Consider the following 14,045-nt stretch of genomic DNA (forward strand, 5'->3'; position numbering starts at 1 on the left):
TTGTTTACTGCAAGCTTGTTTCAGAGATGTGATGCAGTTAAATCTGTATGCGTCTGTTTCCTTGTAGTGTTAGTAGAGATGGTGAACCTGACACAATCCTGTGTTTAGTGTGAAGGAAACCAGTTAACAGCCGGTTTAGTAAAATTCTCTTGAACTCATGGAAAACTCATCGTCGTCTCGAAGTGAGCAGCTGAAGCGTCCCGTGTGATCAGAGGTCCTCGTCGTCCTCACTCACCATGACGTCGAGCTCTTTGTCTTTCCGTACGACGCTCTCGGTGATGAACTCCTTCTGCTGCTCCTCCAGCTCACGCAGCTCCGCCTGCAGGCGCTCCAGGTGGAGCACTCGCCGGTTCCTCAGCAGCCGGCTGGGGAATGGGTTCATGTCGTTGAAGGCGATGCTGGTCAGCTTCCTACATGGACACACGCAGGTGGAAAGGACTCGATCACCAACACAGAGGAACTGGAAACTGATCAGCTTGAGTGTTTCTGTTTTATGCTGCTTGATACTTCAGGTACTGCAGTTTGAGCAGGAAATACTGGACTGACTGGACCACATGTATCCGAGAGCTGCAGATACTTAAAAATCTTTAAATCGTTGTTACTGTGATCAGGGAAATTTAAACTTCCATCCATCCATCCATCCATTCGCTACCGCTTATCCTTTTCAGGGTCGCGGGGGGCGCTGGAGCCTATCCCAGCTGTCATAGGGCAAGAGGCGGGGTACACCCTGGACAGGTCGCCAGTCTGTCGCAGGGCTAACACACAAGGACAGACAACCATTCATACTCACATTCACTCGCAAATTTAAACTTCTCACAAAATTTCAGTAAAAAGGGTTTGAAGCTCAAAGATTCAACAGCTACATCCGCTTCACTTCTGAGAGTGTAACAGCTCGTAGATTAAGGCGGGTGGAGGCAAGTGCGTACCTGGCATTGGAGATGGTCTTTGTGAAGAAGCGTAGGTACTGGTAGATCTCCACGCTGTCGTGAATCTTCAGGATGTCGTCCTCTTTGTATTTGAACAGAGCCAGAGTGTATCTGAAGATCACCTGCAGCACAGACACGCATTTCATAACAGGACACTCACGCCACACAATTAATTGGAAACTTTGAGGAGGTGAGTCATAAATTACTCTTTCAGTTGTGGTGCAGTTGGGCCCTTTACTCATTACAGCTCTGATCGATTTCCAATAAGCCACTTGGTTCCTCAGTTGCCAGATAATATTAACTTACTTGGTAGTTGAGCTTTAAGTTTAAATTAAACTTTTGGGTTGGATCTACGTGGCTGAAGCTGTTGTCAGCATTTATCCCTGTGTGGTATATATTTCTGTGTCTGAACTGTGATTTTATTTCCTGAGACAAACGATGTAAAAGCTGTGCTGCATTTGTCACATTGCAGAAACAAGCCCAAAGCCATTGTCCCGCTCATCGTCTGGATTTACGCTGCTTGTGGTAGACTGTGAGGTCGTTACTAGAATTATCTGCTTTCCCACTCCTATTTCATGTCACATGACAGTTCCCCATGCCTAGTAAACAATGTCTTATTACTCCTAAAATGTAAATAAAGACATCTAAAGGTGAAAACAAAATCATTTTTGTTTCCATGGACACTACTGTGGTGCATTCAAGTGTTGTCTGCATTTCTGTCATGGTGTGTTCGGGTGTATGGTACCTTGGTACCCTCATACAGGAAGGCGTCCCACAGAGGCATCAGGATGTCGCTGGGCAGACTCTCCACAAAAACCACCAGGAACCAGTTGAAGGTGACCAGAGAGACGTCAATGTTGTGATCCTCAAAGTGAGATGCCAGGCGAGGAAGCTTCTCCGCCATGAAGTCCTTCAGCACGCGCTGGTCCGCCTGAGCACAAAGACTCACAGAGATCAGCCTCACTGATCACTAAAACAGATCACAGCAGGCAAGCAGGTGAGTGTGTCTGCTGACCTGAGAGGCCACCAGATTCTTGGTGTAGTAGTCCTGAGGCATGATGGCTTCCACCACTGCCACCAGACACCAGAAGGCATCTTCTTCACTTTGGAGGACCAGCAGAGCGAGGGCCGCTAACCTGTGGACATTGATGGAAGGTGAGGTTCTGCCTGGAAGGCGGGTCCACATAAGAACTCAGATATAAAATTTATACTTTTGTTCTGACCTGTTTAGTCCCTGGCAGTAGCCAATGGCAGGGTTATGCCAGGAGAAGGCCAGAAGGATGCGGCGGAGCTGCTGGAGGGCGGGGCTGGACGGCGAAGAGAAGTGCTGATTGGTCGTCAGGGTTCGGTGAAGGTCCAGCTGGACCTGCCTGGAGGCAGGATTAGGAGCTGTCCGACTCTTCTCACACAGCTGGAAACAGAACAGGATTACTGAGTGCTCGCCAGCATTCCCAACAGGAAGAAGGAGGAGCCACCTGTGCTCAGGTGCGGATAAAGCACTCTCTCTCTCTACAGCTGTACCTGCTGATAGCGTTGCGTGTGGCACTCTTGGCTTGTCAAAGTTCTGGCTCGGACCAAACAGCGCCACACTCTCTGCCGATACTCCCGAGGGACGCCTTCACGCACCAGAATTTTGAGCTCAGGTGTGATGATGAAGTCATCGTTGGACCTGCCTGCAAGGTACTGAGCCCAGCGGCTCAGCAGGGGGTGCTCTAGACACTCCTACAGGGACAAACGAGATCGCCAGTTACTGAACATCGTAGCTCTTGATCAAAACTGGAAAAAGTTTCTTTGTAGGAAACTGCTTTCCGGTTTTGGACTGTCGGTCGGCTCTGAACAGGACATGATGGGCAAATAATATAAAACATAATTAATAAATAGCATTAAACATACAAAATAATGTTGATTATGACTATAAAGACTAAATCTTTAATAGGGGACATGTAACCACGGTAACTTCTGACCCCACTTCCGCCAGTCCCTTTATTGTGGCGGGAATGAACCCTGTATAAGTTCCGGGTCAATCAGCTGCATGTCCCTGCTCCTCTGGCTGCTGTTGTCCCTGTGGTTGGCGTACTTGTCAGATATCGACAAATTTTACACTACAGACCAGTTGACAGCGTGCAATAACCCGGCCGATTCATCCATCTTTACACTACCTTACAATCGACGAGGTCTTCACCTCCTGCCGGACAGGTTTCCACTGACCAGCAAGGGGCACGACCGCGTCAAAGCCAGACTGGACCAACTCCAAGAGTATAACTCACAGCCCATGATCTCAACCCACCACAAATACAAAGGGTTGTTGTTGAGCATGTGGTCCGAAACCCAGACATAGGCACCACAACTTCACTACGTCTCCGTGCTTTTTCAGGAAGGATTCCTAAGCCACGTAGTGAAGCAGATTTTGAATCATGGCGTTCCCAAATTGATCTACTGCTTGCCGACCCCAGTTTGTCAGCTCTATACGTCGCCAGACGTATTATAGAGAGCCTGTTGTCACCTGCTGCTGATTTGGTTAAAGGTCTAAGTCCCAACACATTGCCTTCAGTCATACTAAGTGTACTTGACTCCGCTTTTGGAACAGTTCAAGATGGTGAAGAATTGTATGCTCAATACTTAAATATTCTTCAAAATCCAGGTGAACGACCATCCGCTTACCTCCAAAGATTGCAGCTAACCCTCAGCACTGTTGTAAAGCAAGGAGGACTTGCAGCTGCTGACATGAATAAACATCTGCTGAAGCAGTTTTGTCGTGGGTGTTGGGATAACACTATACTAACCAAGTTACAATTAGAACGGCAAAAGGACAACCCACCACCTTTCTCTGACTTATTGTTGTCGTTACGGACAGAAGAAGACAGACAAATTGCTAAGGAGTCACTTATGAAAAAATACATCGGTTCATCAAAACAAAAAGCCAACATCCAATCCCAAAGCACTTGTTCTTGTTGGCATTCTACAGCCAATGAAGAGCTAAAAGAAATGAAAAAACAACTCCAAACCCTCCAACAGCAAATGTCCCAACTTTTGTCCCGAAAAAGTCCAACCGAGTCAAAGTTTAAGCCATGACAAAACAAGTCCAGTCATTCTTCACCTCAGTCAAATACCAAACCCAAGCCATGGTACTGTCTTAACTGTGGAGAAGATGGCCATGTTTCTTCCACCTGCAACAACAGAGCAAACTCCAGTCTTGTTGAACAGAAAAAGAACCAATTAAGGAAAAAACAGCAAGAGTGGGACGCTAGAAATACTTCATCTTTAACCCTTTACAGCCGATCGGAGCGGGCACGCTCCATTTTGCGTAACTATTTTTAAATCCCGGTAGCTCTGCAACCACGTAAGCTAGCGCAATAATTTTTTTTGCATATGAAACCGGAGGAGTTGTACTTACATCTTATGCCATCAGCTTGTCCTAGGTCACAGTTTCCTTCCACATATAGCTTTGCAAAAACTGCATAAAAATCACTTGCAGCAACAAAAACATGATATTCCAGAAACACGCTTCGCCGATCCGATCAGCTGTTTGTAACACTTCCTACGTCCATCAGCGCGAACTATCACATGACCGCATGACCTGCCCGAAACCGGAAGTGACGTCATTTTGCGGAAATGTAGTTTTTTTACGATCGGGGCCTTATGAGCCTATACTTGTGTTTTAAAAAGTTATGTTTGAGTTTATGACTTTCTGTGTCGTTTCTGGGATGCTTAGGACTCATATTGCACTGCTGGAAATAGTTTATTTTGATGCATATGCTGTTATTTTGCAAATTTGCACTATAATATTTATTTTCGTTTTTCCTGCAGTGTATAAAAATTGGTGTATTTCAAAAATAAAACTATGAAGACACTCAAAATAAATTTCCTGTGGTGGGAAACTAGTTTGTGCAACTTTTTTGTATTTACAGTTTTGAGGGATGAGCCTCTTAAATTTCTCTAACTAGAAATATATGTTAAAAAAACAAAAACGATTTTCAATTTTTTTGTAGTTTATTGCACTTTTTTGCAATTTATGTAATTATTATGCACCTAATGCAGACATATTATTAAAGTTTGGGCTATAATGGTTGTATTGATGTATAGCAACTTGAAATGCTCCCAAAAATGGCTCCACAGCATGTAAAAATATAATATAAGCTCTGGCGGACTTGGTTCTATGGTAGGTCTTAAAGGGTTAAAGTAGAAGGAGCTTCTGCGGTGGGACACACAGGAGCTGCGTGCACTAACAGTCCCAGAAACCACAAAAAATTTCCATTGCTGCCAAAAGGGCTTGTGGGGACCAAAAGCACAGGACAAATTCAAATCAAGGGCAACCATTTCAACTGTCTTCTTGATTCTGGCTCTCAGGTTACTACCATTCCTTATTCCTTCTATAACACCTATCTTTCAGACCATCCAATCAAACCACTGAATGATCTGTTGGAAGTAGAAGGAGCAAATGGACAAGCCGTACCTTACCCGGGATACATTGAGATTAACATGACGTTCCCAGCTGATTTTCTTGGTTCATCCATTAATGTTGATACACTTGCTCTTGTCGTGCCTGACGTCCAGCAATCACCCCCAATGATACTTGTTGGTACCAACACTCTTGACGTTGCGTACAGCAAACACTGTGATACCCTCTCTGAGTAGTCATTCCTGCCAACTGGTTCCGGTTACATTGCAGTTTATAAAATCCTCCAGTGTCGCCACGTCCAGAATTCGAATGACCAGTATGCTCCTTGAAGTCAGACCAACCACATACCATTACTGCCGGCCAAACCACTGTCCTTGAGGGATGCCTGGTCACAAGGCTATTCCAAGGTGAGAAAGCAGTTATTCTGGAACACCCCACCTCCAGTTCTCTGCCTGGTGGACTCCTAGTAAAAACCTGCCTTGTGGACTTACCTAAACATCAGCCATGTTTTCTGCCTGTTGTAGTGAGTAATGAGTCTGACCATGAAATCCACATTCCAGCTCGAGCTATTATTGCAGAAATCAGTGCCTTCCAGGAAGTCATTTCCAAAGAGCAACATATCCAGTATTCAGACCAGTCTATAGAGTCGTTACCTCCATCTCAACCACAATACAACTTTGGAGATTCCCCTTTAACTCCAGACTGGAAAGAACGCATTGTTCAAAAACTCAACAGTATTCCTGAAGTATTTGCCAAACACGATCTGGATTTCGGCAGGACCGACAAAGTTAAACACCAAATCAAATTGTCCGATCCAACTCCTTTCAAGCAAAGACCCCGACCAATTCACCCTCAAGATCTTGATGCTGTAAGGAAACACCTGCAAGAACTTCTTGACTCTGGCATTATCAGAGAATCCGACTCACCATTTGCCTCTCCAATTGTGGTTGCACGCAAAAAGAACGGGAGTGTACGTCTTTGTATTGACTACCGCAAACTCAATCTGCAAACAATCAAAGATGCTTATGCTCTGCCTAAACTGGAAGACATCTTCTCTGCACTTGTAGGATCAAAGTGGTTCACGGTGCTAGACCGCAAGTCAGGTTACTACCAAATTGAAATGGAGGAGAAGGATAAGACAAAGACTGCCTTTGTCTGCCCATTAGGATTTTGGGAATTTAATCGGATGCCACAAGGGATTACCAATGCACCAAGCACATTCCAACGGCTGATGCATGGGAGAATTAAATCTAAAAGAAGTCCTGGTTTTCATTGACGATCTCATTGTTTTTGCACCAACTCTTGAGGAACATGAAGCTCGCCTGCTGAAAGTTCTCACCAGACTCAAAGAGTTTGGCTTGAAGCTTTCACTTGAGAAATGCATGTTCTTCCAGACATCTGTGAAGTATCTGGGCCATGTAGTGTCCCAGGCTGGTGTTGAAACTGATCCGGACAAGAGTTCCACACTCACTTCTTGGCCAGTGCCAAAAAACTTGAAGGAATTAAGATCTTTCCTTGGTTTTGCTGGGTACTACAGACGTTTTGTCCAGGGATATTCGGCCATTGTCAAGCCGTTGCATGATCTCACTGCTGGTTATCCACCTTCCCAGAGGAAACTGAGACGAACTGCAAAGCCAGAGAATTACCTCAACCCCAAAGAGCCATTTGGAGGACGATGGGCGCAAATGTGTCAACAAGCTTTTGAGTCCATTATTGACAAACTTACTTCTGCGCCAGTTCTGGCATTTGCTGATCCCCGGAAACCATACACACTCCACACTGATGCCAGTGCCACAGGTCTTGGTGCGGTGCTGTATCAAGAGCAGGATGGAAAAAACAGAGTCGTAGCATATGCCAGCAGAGGTCTTTCCCGGAGTGAGTCAAAGTATCCCGCCCACAAATTGGAGTTTCTTGCTTTGAAATGGGCGGTGACTGAAAAATTCCACGACTATCTTTATGGTGCTCAGTTTACAGTTGTGACAGACAGCAACCCATTAACATACCTCTTATCATCAGCAAAACTTGATGCTACCGGTTACAGATGGCTTTCAGCTTTGTCCACTTTCACCTTCAAATTAATCTACAGAGCAGGAAAGCAGAACTCGGATGCTGATGGTTTGTCTCGCCGACCTCATGGTGAACTGTCTGATGATCCTCTGTCACAGAAAGAACGTGAGCGAATCTGGAGATCTGCATGGCGACATCTCAATGAACCAGATCATGTCTCTATTGACCAGCATACCATCAAAGCAGTTTGTGACTGTCATCTGGTGTACAGTTCAAGCACTGATCCTGATCTTGCTCTGGTGTTATCCATGTCTGTCAATGTCAACAGTCTGCCTGACAGTTTCACGGACGACATCCAGTTCACCTCCATGGTACTCCCCCAAATCTCAACAGCTGACCTTGCAGCCAAACAACGCCTTGACCCTGTCATCCGGCATGTCATAGCTCAGGATGAGCAAGGAGAGTCACCACCACCATTCCTGAGGGAAGAACTTCCCGATCTACCTCTATTACTGCGAGAAGTAAATAAACTGGAGCTCCATAACACCCTTCTCGTCAGGAAGAGACAAGTGGGAAGTGACTTCACATACCAGCTAGTGCTACCCGAGGAATATCGACCAGTTGTACTACACCACCTACATGATCAAATGGGTCACATGGGAATTGACAGAACGCTGGACTTGGTCCGTTCCCGGTTTTATTGGCCTAAGATGACGAGTGATGTGGTCAATAAAATAAGACACTGTGAAAGATGCGTGAGATACAAATCTCTATCTGAACGAGCCGCACCTCTCATCCCATGGAACTGGTGTGTGTGGATTTTCTCTCTGTGGAACCAGATCGTGGAGTCAAAGACATACTTGTCATAACTGACCATTTCACAAAATATGCCATTGCTGTGCCAACACCAAACCAGAAAGCCAGGACTGTTGCCAAATGTTTATGGGACAACTTTCTTGTGCATTATGGTATCCCAGAACGCTTGCACAGTGACCAAGGCCCTGACTTTGAATCCAGAATCATCCGAGAGCTTTGTGAAATGGCTGGGATCCACAAAATAAGAACCACTCCATACCATCCAAGAAGCAATCCTGTTGAACGGTTTAACCGAACATTACTGGATATGCTAGGAACACTCACAGCTCAACAGAAATCCCATTGGAAAGATTTCGTAAAACCCCTGGTGCATGCATACAATTGCACAAGAAATGATGTTACAGGTTTCTCACCATATGAGCTTATGTTTGGCCGCCAACCTCGCTTACCGGTGGACTTGGCCTTTGGACTACCCCTTGCCAAAGAAGGATCAACATCCCACAGACAATATGTGGAAAAACTAAAGTCCCACCTAGAAGAAAGTTACAAGCTGGCCATCGAAAACTCTGAAAAGGTGATGAAACGTAACAAAAACAGATTTGATAAAAATGCCACTGCATCACAGCTGAATGTTGGAGACAGAGTTCTTGTGAGGAACGTGCGGCTAAGAGGCAAACACAAGCTTGCAGATAAATGGGAGTCATCTGTGTACATTGTAGTGAAGAAAGCCGGCACTCTTCCTGTGTATACAGTTCGACCCGAAGGCCAAGACAAGCCCCTGAGAACTTTACATCGAGACCTCCTATTGCCCTGTGGGTATTTACCACCTTCTGAAAAGGAAAGGCTTACTAAGCAGAAGAGAAAAATGCTTGTCTTACCCGTGTCTCCTGTACGTGCTGATGATGCTGATGACAATGACGAAGAGGAACTCGTCTCATACCTACCTGTTCCTTTCTCTGCTGAACCGGTCACCTTCACAACAACCATTGACTTACCCAATACTCCGCAACCTGTTCCACTTATCAACCAGCCAGATGTCCCCGTAGTATTGGCTACAGAGTAAGAGAATGCTATTCTCCCAGAGGAACCTGTACCTGTTGAAGAGGAACAAGTTATTGCTAACGGAACCTTGGAAGCTGGCTTTGAGCCAGTTGATCTTGCAGAAACTTCTCACGATGAAGAAAGTCTGTCTTCTGATTCGGAAGCATCCAGAGGTAACTTGTCACAACACTCACCTACTGAATCAGAGCCTCTCAGTCCTGAGGCAGAACCACTCTTGAGGCATTCAACCCGCGCCAGGAATCCTCCTGATCGGCTGCAATACATCAAGCCTGGTAAGCTTCTGTTAAAGAGCGTTCAGACCTTTCTGCATGGGTTAAGTTCTGTCTTCTCCTTCGCTCTTCAAGACGATGAAGAAGAGGAGACGATGCCTTCACACCTCAGCCAACCAGTCATTCGGTGCCAGCCTAGTCCATGTACGAGGACGTCCATGAGATTGGGGGGGAGAGTGTAACCACGGTAACTTCTGACCCCACTTCCGCCAGTCCCTTAATTGTGGCGGGAATGAACCCTGTATAAGTTCCGGGTCAATCAGCTGCATGTCCCTGCTCCTCTGGCTGCTGTTGTCCCTGTGGTTGGCGTACTTGTCAGATATCGACAAATTTTACACTACAGACCAGTTGACAGCGTGCAATAACCCGGCCGATTCATTCATCTTTACACTACCTCACAATCGACTCAACGGTGAGTTATTTGTTTGTTTTGTCACAATTAATGAAAATGCGGAGCCGCGATCGCACATCCTAAAACGCCGGTAAGCTAATGCTAGGCTAGCGACAGTAAGTGCAATTACTAGTTTTATTTATTGAATATTGTTGTTTTTGTTTATTCCATTATGGCCGAATGTTGACTTAACGTATCTAGAGTTGAACGAGTGATTTGATTTTTGTAGTTTTGTCCGTTTTGGATGTTTTTTGTTACTTTTCTGATGAAATGCCAAAGCGGCGTATGAGATTTTGCATTGAGGTAAATTCCATTTAGATTATTGAATCTGTTGCGCAACACCTGTGATTAAATGAGTTTTGTAAATATATTTGATTAACTTTGGATAATGTTTATTAGCTTTATGGCTGATATACTTTGATGGGACCCATGAGAATGTTTTTCTATAATAGTATTTTGAATGAAATTCATTATAAGAGATGATGGTTTGTTGATTGTTGTGTGGAACATGGCATTAATTACTTGTCTTTGTTATTTATGGATATATGTATTTATTTTGTCACAGCAGTAGAATGCTGTTTCATTTTCTTCTGTGAATGATAATTTATGTTTTTGACCTTGTTTAGGTCAGGTTTTTTTTTTTTTCTCCCGCGATCAGCCCTGATCAGCGCAAGATGGCGAGCCACCCGACCACCGCTACGTTGCGGTAGGAATTGTGAACCTATGGACTGAATCACTGAATCAAACTGTTGACACATGACCTATCACAGGTCCATGGAACTAAAATAAATCACATACTGGACTACACCTCATTCAACCTCCTTTTGGAACCTAATAAGCTGTTTTGTATTGTCAACATTATTTTTGGTTGTGATATATATGCATATTCTTTTTTTTTTTTTTGTACATCCGTCTATACATTTCTCATAACAAACATTATATATATATTATATATATATATATATATATATATATATATATATATATATATATATTGATTTCCTGTGTTTTATTCACACCCCCTCAGGCTCCACAGTCGAACCTTATTCTGATAGCTCATTGTCTATGAGGCTGCAGTCAGGCGCCCTGGTCCTTTAACCGCATTACAGACAGGTGGAGACAGATGATTGGCTCTGGCAACCCCCTTAAAGGGAGCAGCTGAAAGAAGGTTTGGGCTGATTTATTTATTTTTTAGCCCTGATTAGTGACAGCAGGCCCTGCTAGCCTGCTGGGGGGGGTGTCGCACTGAGTTTATTTAACCTCCCCCGGATGAGCGGCTGTAAGCTTTGATTTCTCGGACCTGGTGCAGCAGGTTGTGGGAGCGAATCTCCAGTGCCTGGATCTTTGCCAACAGCTTCATGTCCTCTACCTCGTAGTCTGGGATGATCTTAAAGCCGTACTCATCATGATCCCTGAGGACACAGCAGATGTTTAACACATTCATCAGGTCTGGAGTAAACAGTGAAAAATTTGATCTATTTAGAGTTTCTTCTTCTGAGTTTTTAATTGTCATGTCAAGTGACTCTTGAATGAGAAAGAAGCAGGTTGTGTCTGTTATTTTGTCTACCCTGCTGTTCAGGTGCTCGTACCTGTGCACACTGAGCTTCGTGACTCTCTTCAGCTCTCCCTTCAGAGCGTCCTCGATCATTTTCTGCACGGCCTCCCGCTGGGCCGGATGCAGAGATTTGATCTCCTGCAGCCTCCGCAGGACTCCCAGGTAACGGCTCTCCACCTGACAGTTAGTGGCCTCCAGGAAAGCACACTGCAGCCAATCAGAGGGCAGGAAAAGGCATTAATCACTGTGCTGTAGGCTGTGGGCTGTAGCTGGCCCATAGCAGCTCTGTGTGGTGGTGGAGTGTTTAAATGAACAGAAATGGCATCAGACCGACCTTCACCATCAGGGTTTTCTCCTGCTCTGAGCTTTTCCTCCACAGTTTGGTCAGCTGGTAGATCTCAGAGTTCAGAAACTTGTTCTGAGTCTTATATGCCTCGATGTCATCCTGCAGACACAAACACAGACAACCTGGGAGGTTTAAGAGGTTTTAGACTCAGTAACGTAATATCGGCTGTTTCTTTACTGTTGATAGCTTCAGCTCATTTTGGAAGGTTTTTAAACTTTCTTTAAAACACAATCACTTACACTCTGTACCTTCAAGTAAAACTGTAATTCGCTGTAAGTTATCACTGTGCTTCACCTTGAGGTTGTTGTTCTCCTGCCGAAGCTGTCTGAGAGTCTGAGAGTTGATGCGGCCGGCAGAGGACGAGTCGGGGCGCCGCGGTTCTGACAGACACGCTGTCACCTGATCGGACAGCTTTATGATCACCTGACAGGAAACAGTCGCACAGTGAGTACAGCTGCAGATAGACTTCATGTTTTACTGTCACACAAAGCTCACAGGAAGCAAGAAAAAGTAAATGAGTACATTTACTCAAGTAGAAGTGCTTGTAACTCTAAGCACTTTCTATTTGTCTGCCAGCTGCAGGCGGTGATTCAACAACACAAAACTAGAATAAAGAATCGTTCAACTTCATTTCAGCCGTTCTCATGTTGCGTGGGTGCGTCCTGTTTTGGTTCAGGCAGGAAGAAGAAGCTGAGTCACAGAGCCAGTTACTGCCTAGATACGATACTGGGTGGAGCAGTTGATTGAGCTATATGGTCATAATGCACGCCACACATAAAACAGAATTAAAATGAAACCCTGACAGAGTCAAATATGCAGCCCGGAGGCCGGATTAGGCCCACCAAAGGTCCCAGTGCAGTCTTGGGTGGCTTTGAATGAAGTGAAAATTTAAAAGTTCAGATATCTGGAAAATAAAATCATCTCCTACTCGCGGTGTGAGAAAGCCAGCACAGGAGCAGAAGACTGCTCCTGTGCTTGAATGATAACGAAATGCTATTTAAACCTGCGACAGCAGAAAACTGAGTGAAGTTGTCTGTTTTAGACTTCGTAAGCAGCTCGCAGCATATTAAACATGAACCTTTTCAGAATGTGTTTGGACTTAAAAAGACATAATTTCTTTCTAAATATTTGTCTTGGATTCAGAAATCTGCAGTAAACTAATTTCACGAATTTGAGATCAAACTGCAGTGTATGTGGCACTCAAACTGACACAGCTGATCATTTTAAATAACTGAAACAACTCATGATTATGAAGGACGAGCTACCTAAAGAACCCTACTCTCAGCACGTTTTTTTTTTATTTTTTTTATCGTCAGTCATAACTCCTGCAGCCTCCTCTCTCCTCCTGATGAATTTTAGGAATTGAGATGTTTCAGTGTGGCGTACAACAATTCAAATCCAGGTCAAAGGTAGGCAGACGGTCCAAATAAGGAGGCACAAACTTGAAGAATCAGAAAATATAAAAAAAAAAAAAAAAAAACACCTCCTGAAGAGACCTAAGTAACATCACAGAACACCAACCTGCCAACCGCTCTTTAAAAGTGAAGACACGGAGCTCGCTCAATGAGCATTTTGCTCTGTGATCTTCCTTAAACGTTCCCCTTTTTTGTTCTTTTGGCTACAATTCTCAGTTTTCCAACGAATCACATGGCACATCCATCATCTGGGCTGGTCATTTAGGTGAAGCGTTGAATGCACAGGAGAGGCCCTCTGTCTGATCTAATCAACATCCACCCACATTCGGTTTGTTTTGTGCTTCTTTTTTTTTTTTTTTTTTTTTTTTTTTTTTTTTCCTGAGCCAGCAGCAGCTCCAGGAACAGCTCCAGATCTCAGAGAAACTTTCAGTCATGGAAACAAACGTGCACAGTTTATTTTAACGTGACCAACCAGAGGTCAGTCTGACAGCAACCTCTGGTTTGTCCTCACCTCCTGTTTGGCGTTGTTCTTCTCCTTCAGCATCCTGTTGTTGTGCTGCAGCTCGGCGACCTGCATGGCCTTCTCAGCCAGACTCTTCTTCACCACCTCCACCTCCATCTTGGCCTCGTCGAGCCGCCCCCGGAGGTCGGCCGCCTGCCGCTCGCGGTGTCGGAGCAGCTCCAGACGTTCCTGCTCATCCTCCTCTGCCAAAAACTCGGCACAGGTTCGCTTCTCCAGCTGAGAAGCCTCCAGCGCTTTGTGGAGGATCCACACCAGCTCCTGCAGGAGGCGCTGTGTTTGTCACTTTTTTCAGTGGCAGCAGAGATCAATAAAACTTTATGATTACTGAATGACTGA

At 44.9% G+C, this 14,045-nt stretch overlaps 1 protein-coding gene across 1 annotated transcript in view; it reads right to left on the minus strand.

The window, feature by feature from the left end:
* Window positions 1-208: 208 nt before the first annotated feature.
* LOC146638240 (TBC1 domain family member 2A-like) overlaps window positions 209-14,045 on the minus strand; it is a 32,504-nt gene continuing 18,667 nt past the window's right edge. Inside the window, exons 7-17 of the mRNA XM_085367005.1 lie at window positions 13,698-13,967; window positions 12,066-12,194; window positions 11,760-11,870; window positions 11,460-11,632; window positions 11,171-11,282; window positions 2,448-2,648; window positions 2,150-2,337; window positions 1,942-2,062; window positions 1,672-1,857; window positions 927-1,048; window positions 209-410 (exon numbers count right to left, since the gene is read on the minus strand). Of these exons, the coding sequence (XP_085223131.1) occupies window positions 209-410; window positions 927-1,048; window positions 1,672-1,857; window positions 1,942-2,062; window positions 2,150-2,337; window positions 2,448-2,648; window positions 11,171-11,282; window positions 11,460-11,632; window positions 11,760-11,870; window positions 12,066-12,194; window positions 13,698-13,967 (1,815 nt within the window). The remainder of the gene's footprint in view (window positions 411-926; window positions 1,049-1,671; window positions 1,858-1,941; window positions 2,063-2,149; window positions 2,338-2,447; window positions 2,649-11,170; window positions 11,283-11,459; window positions 11,633-11,759; window positions 11,871-12,065; window positions 12,195-13,697; window positions 13,968-14,045) is intronic.

Source organism: Diplotaxodon limnothrissa, linkage group LG2 (assembly GCF_057381915.1).
Source record: "Diplotaxodon limnothrissa isolate DT_005_m linkage group LG2, D_limnothrissa_male_GT1.1, whole genome shotgun sequence".
NCBI lineage: Eukaryota > Metazoa > Chordata > Actinopteri > Cichliformes > Cichlidae > Diplotaxodon > Diplotaxodon limnothrissa.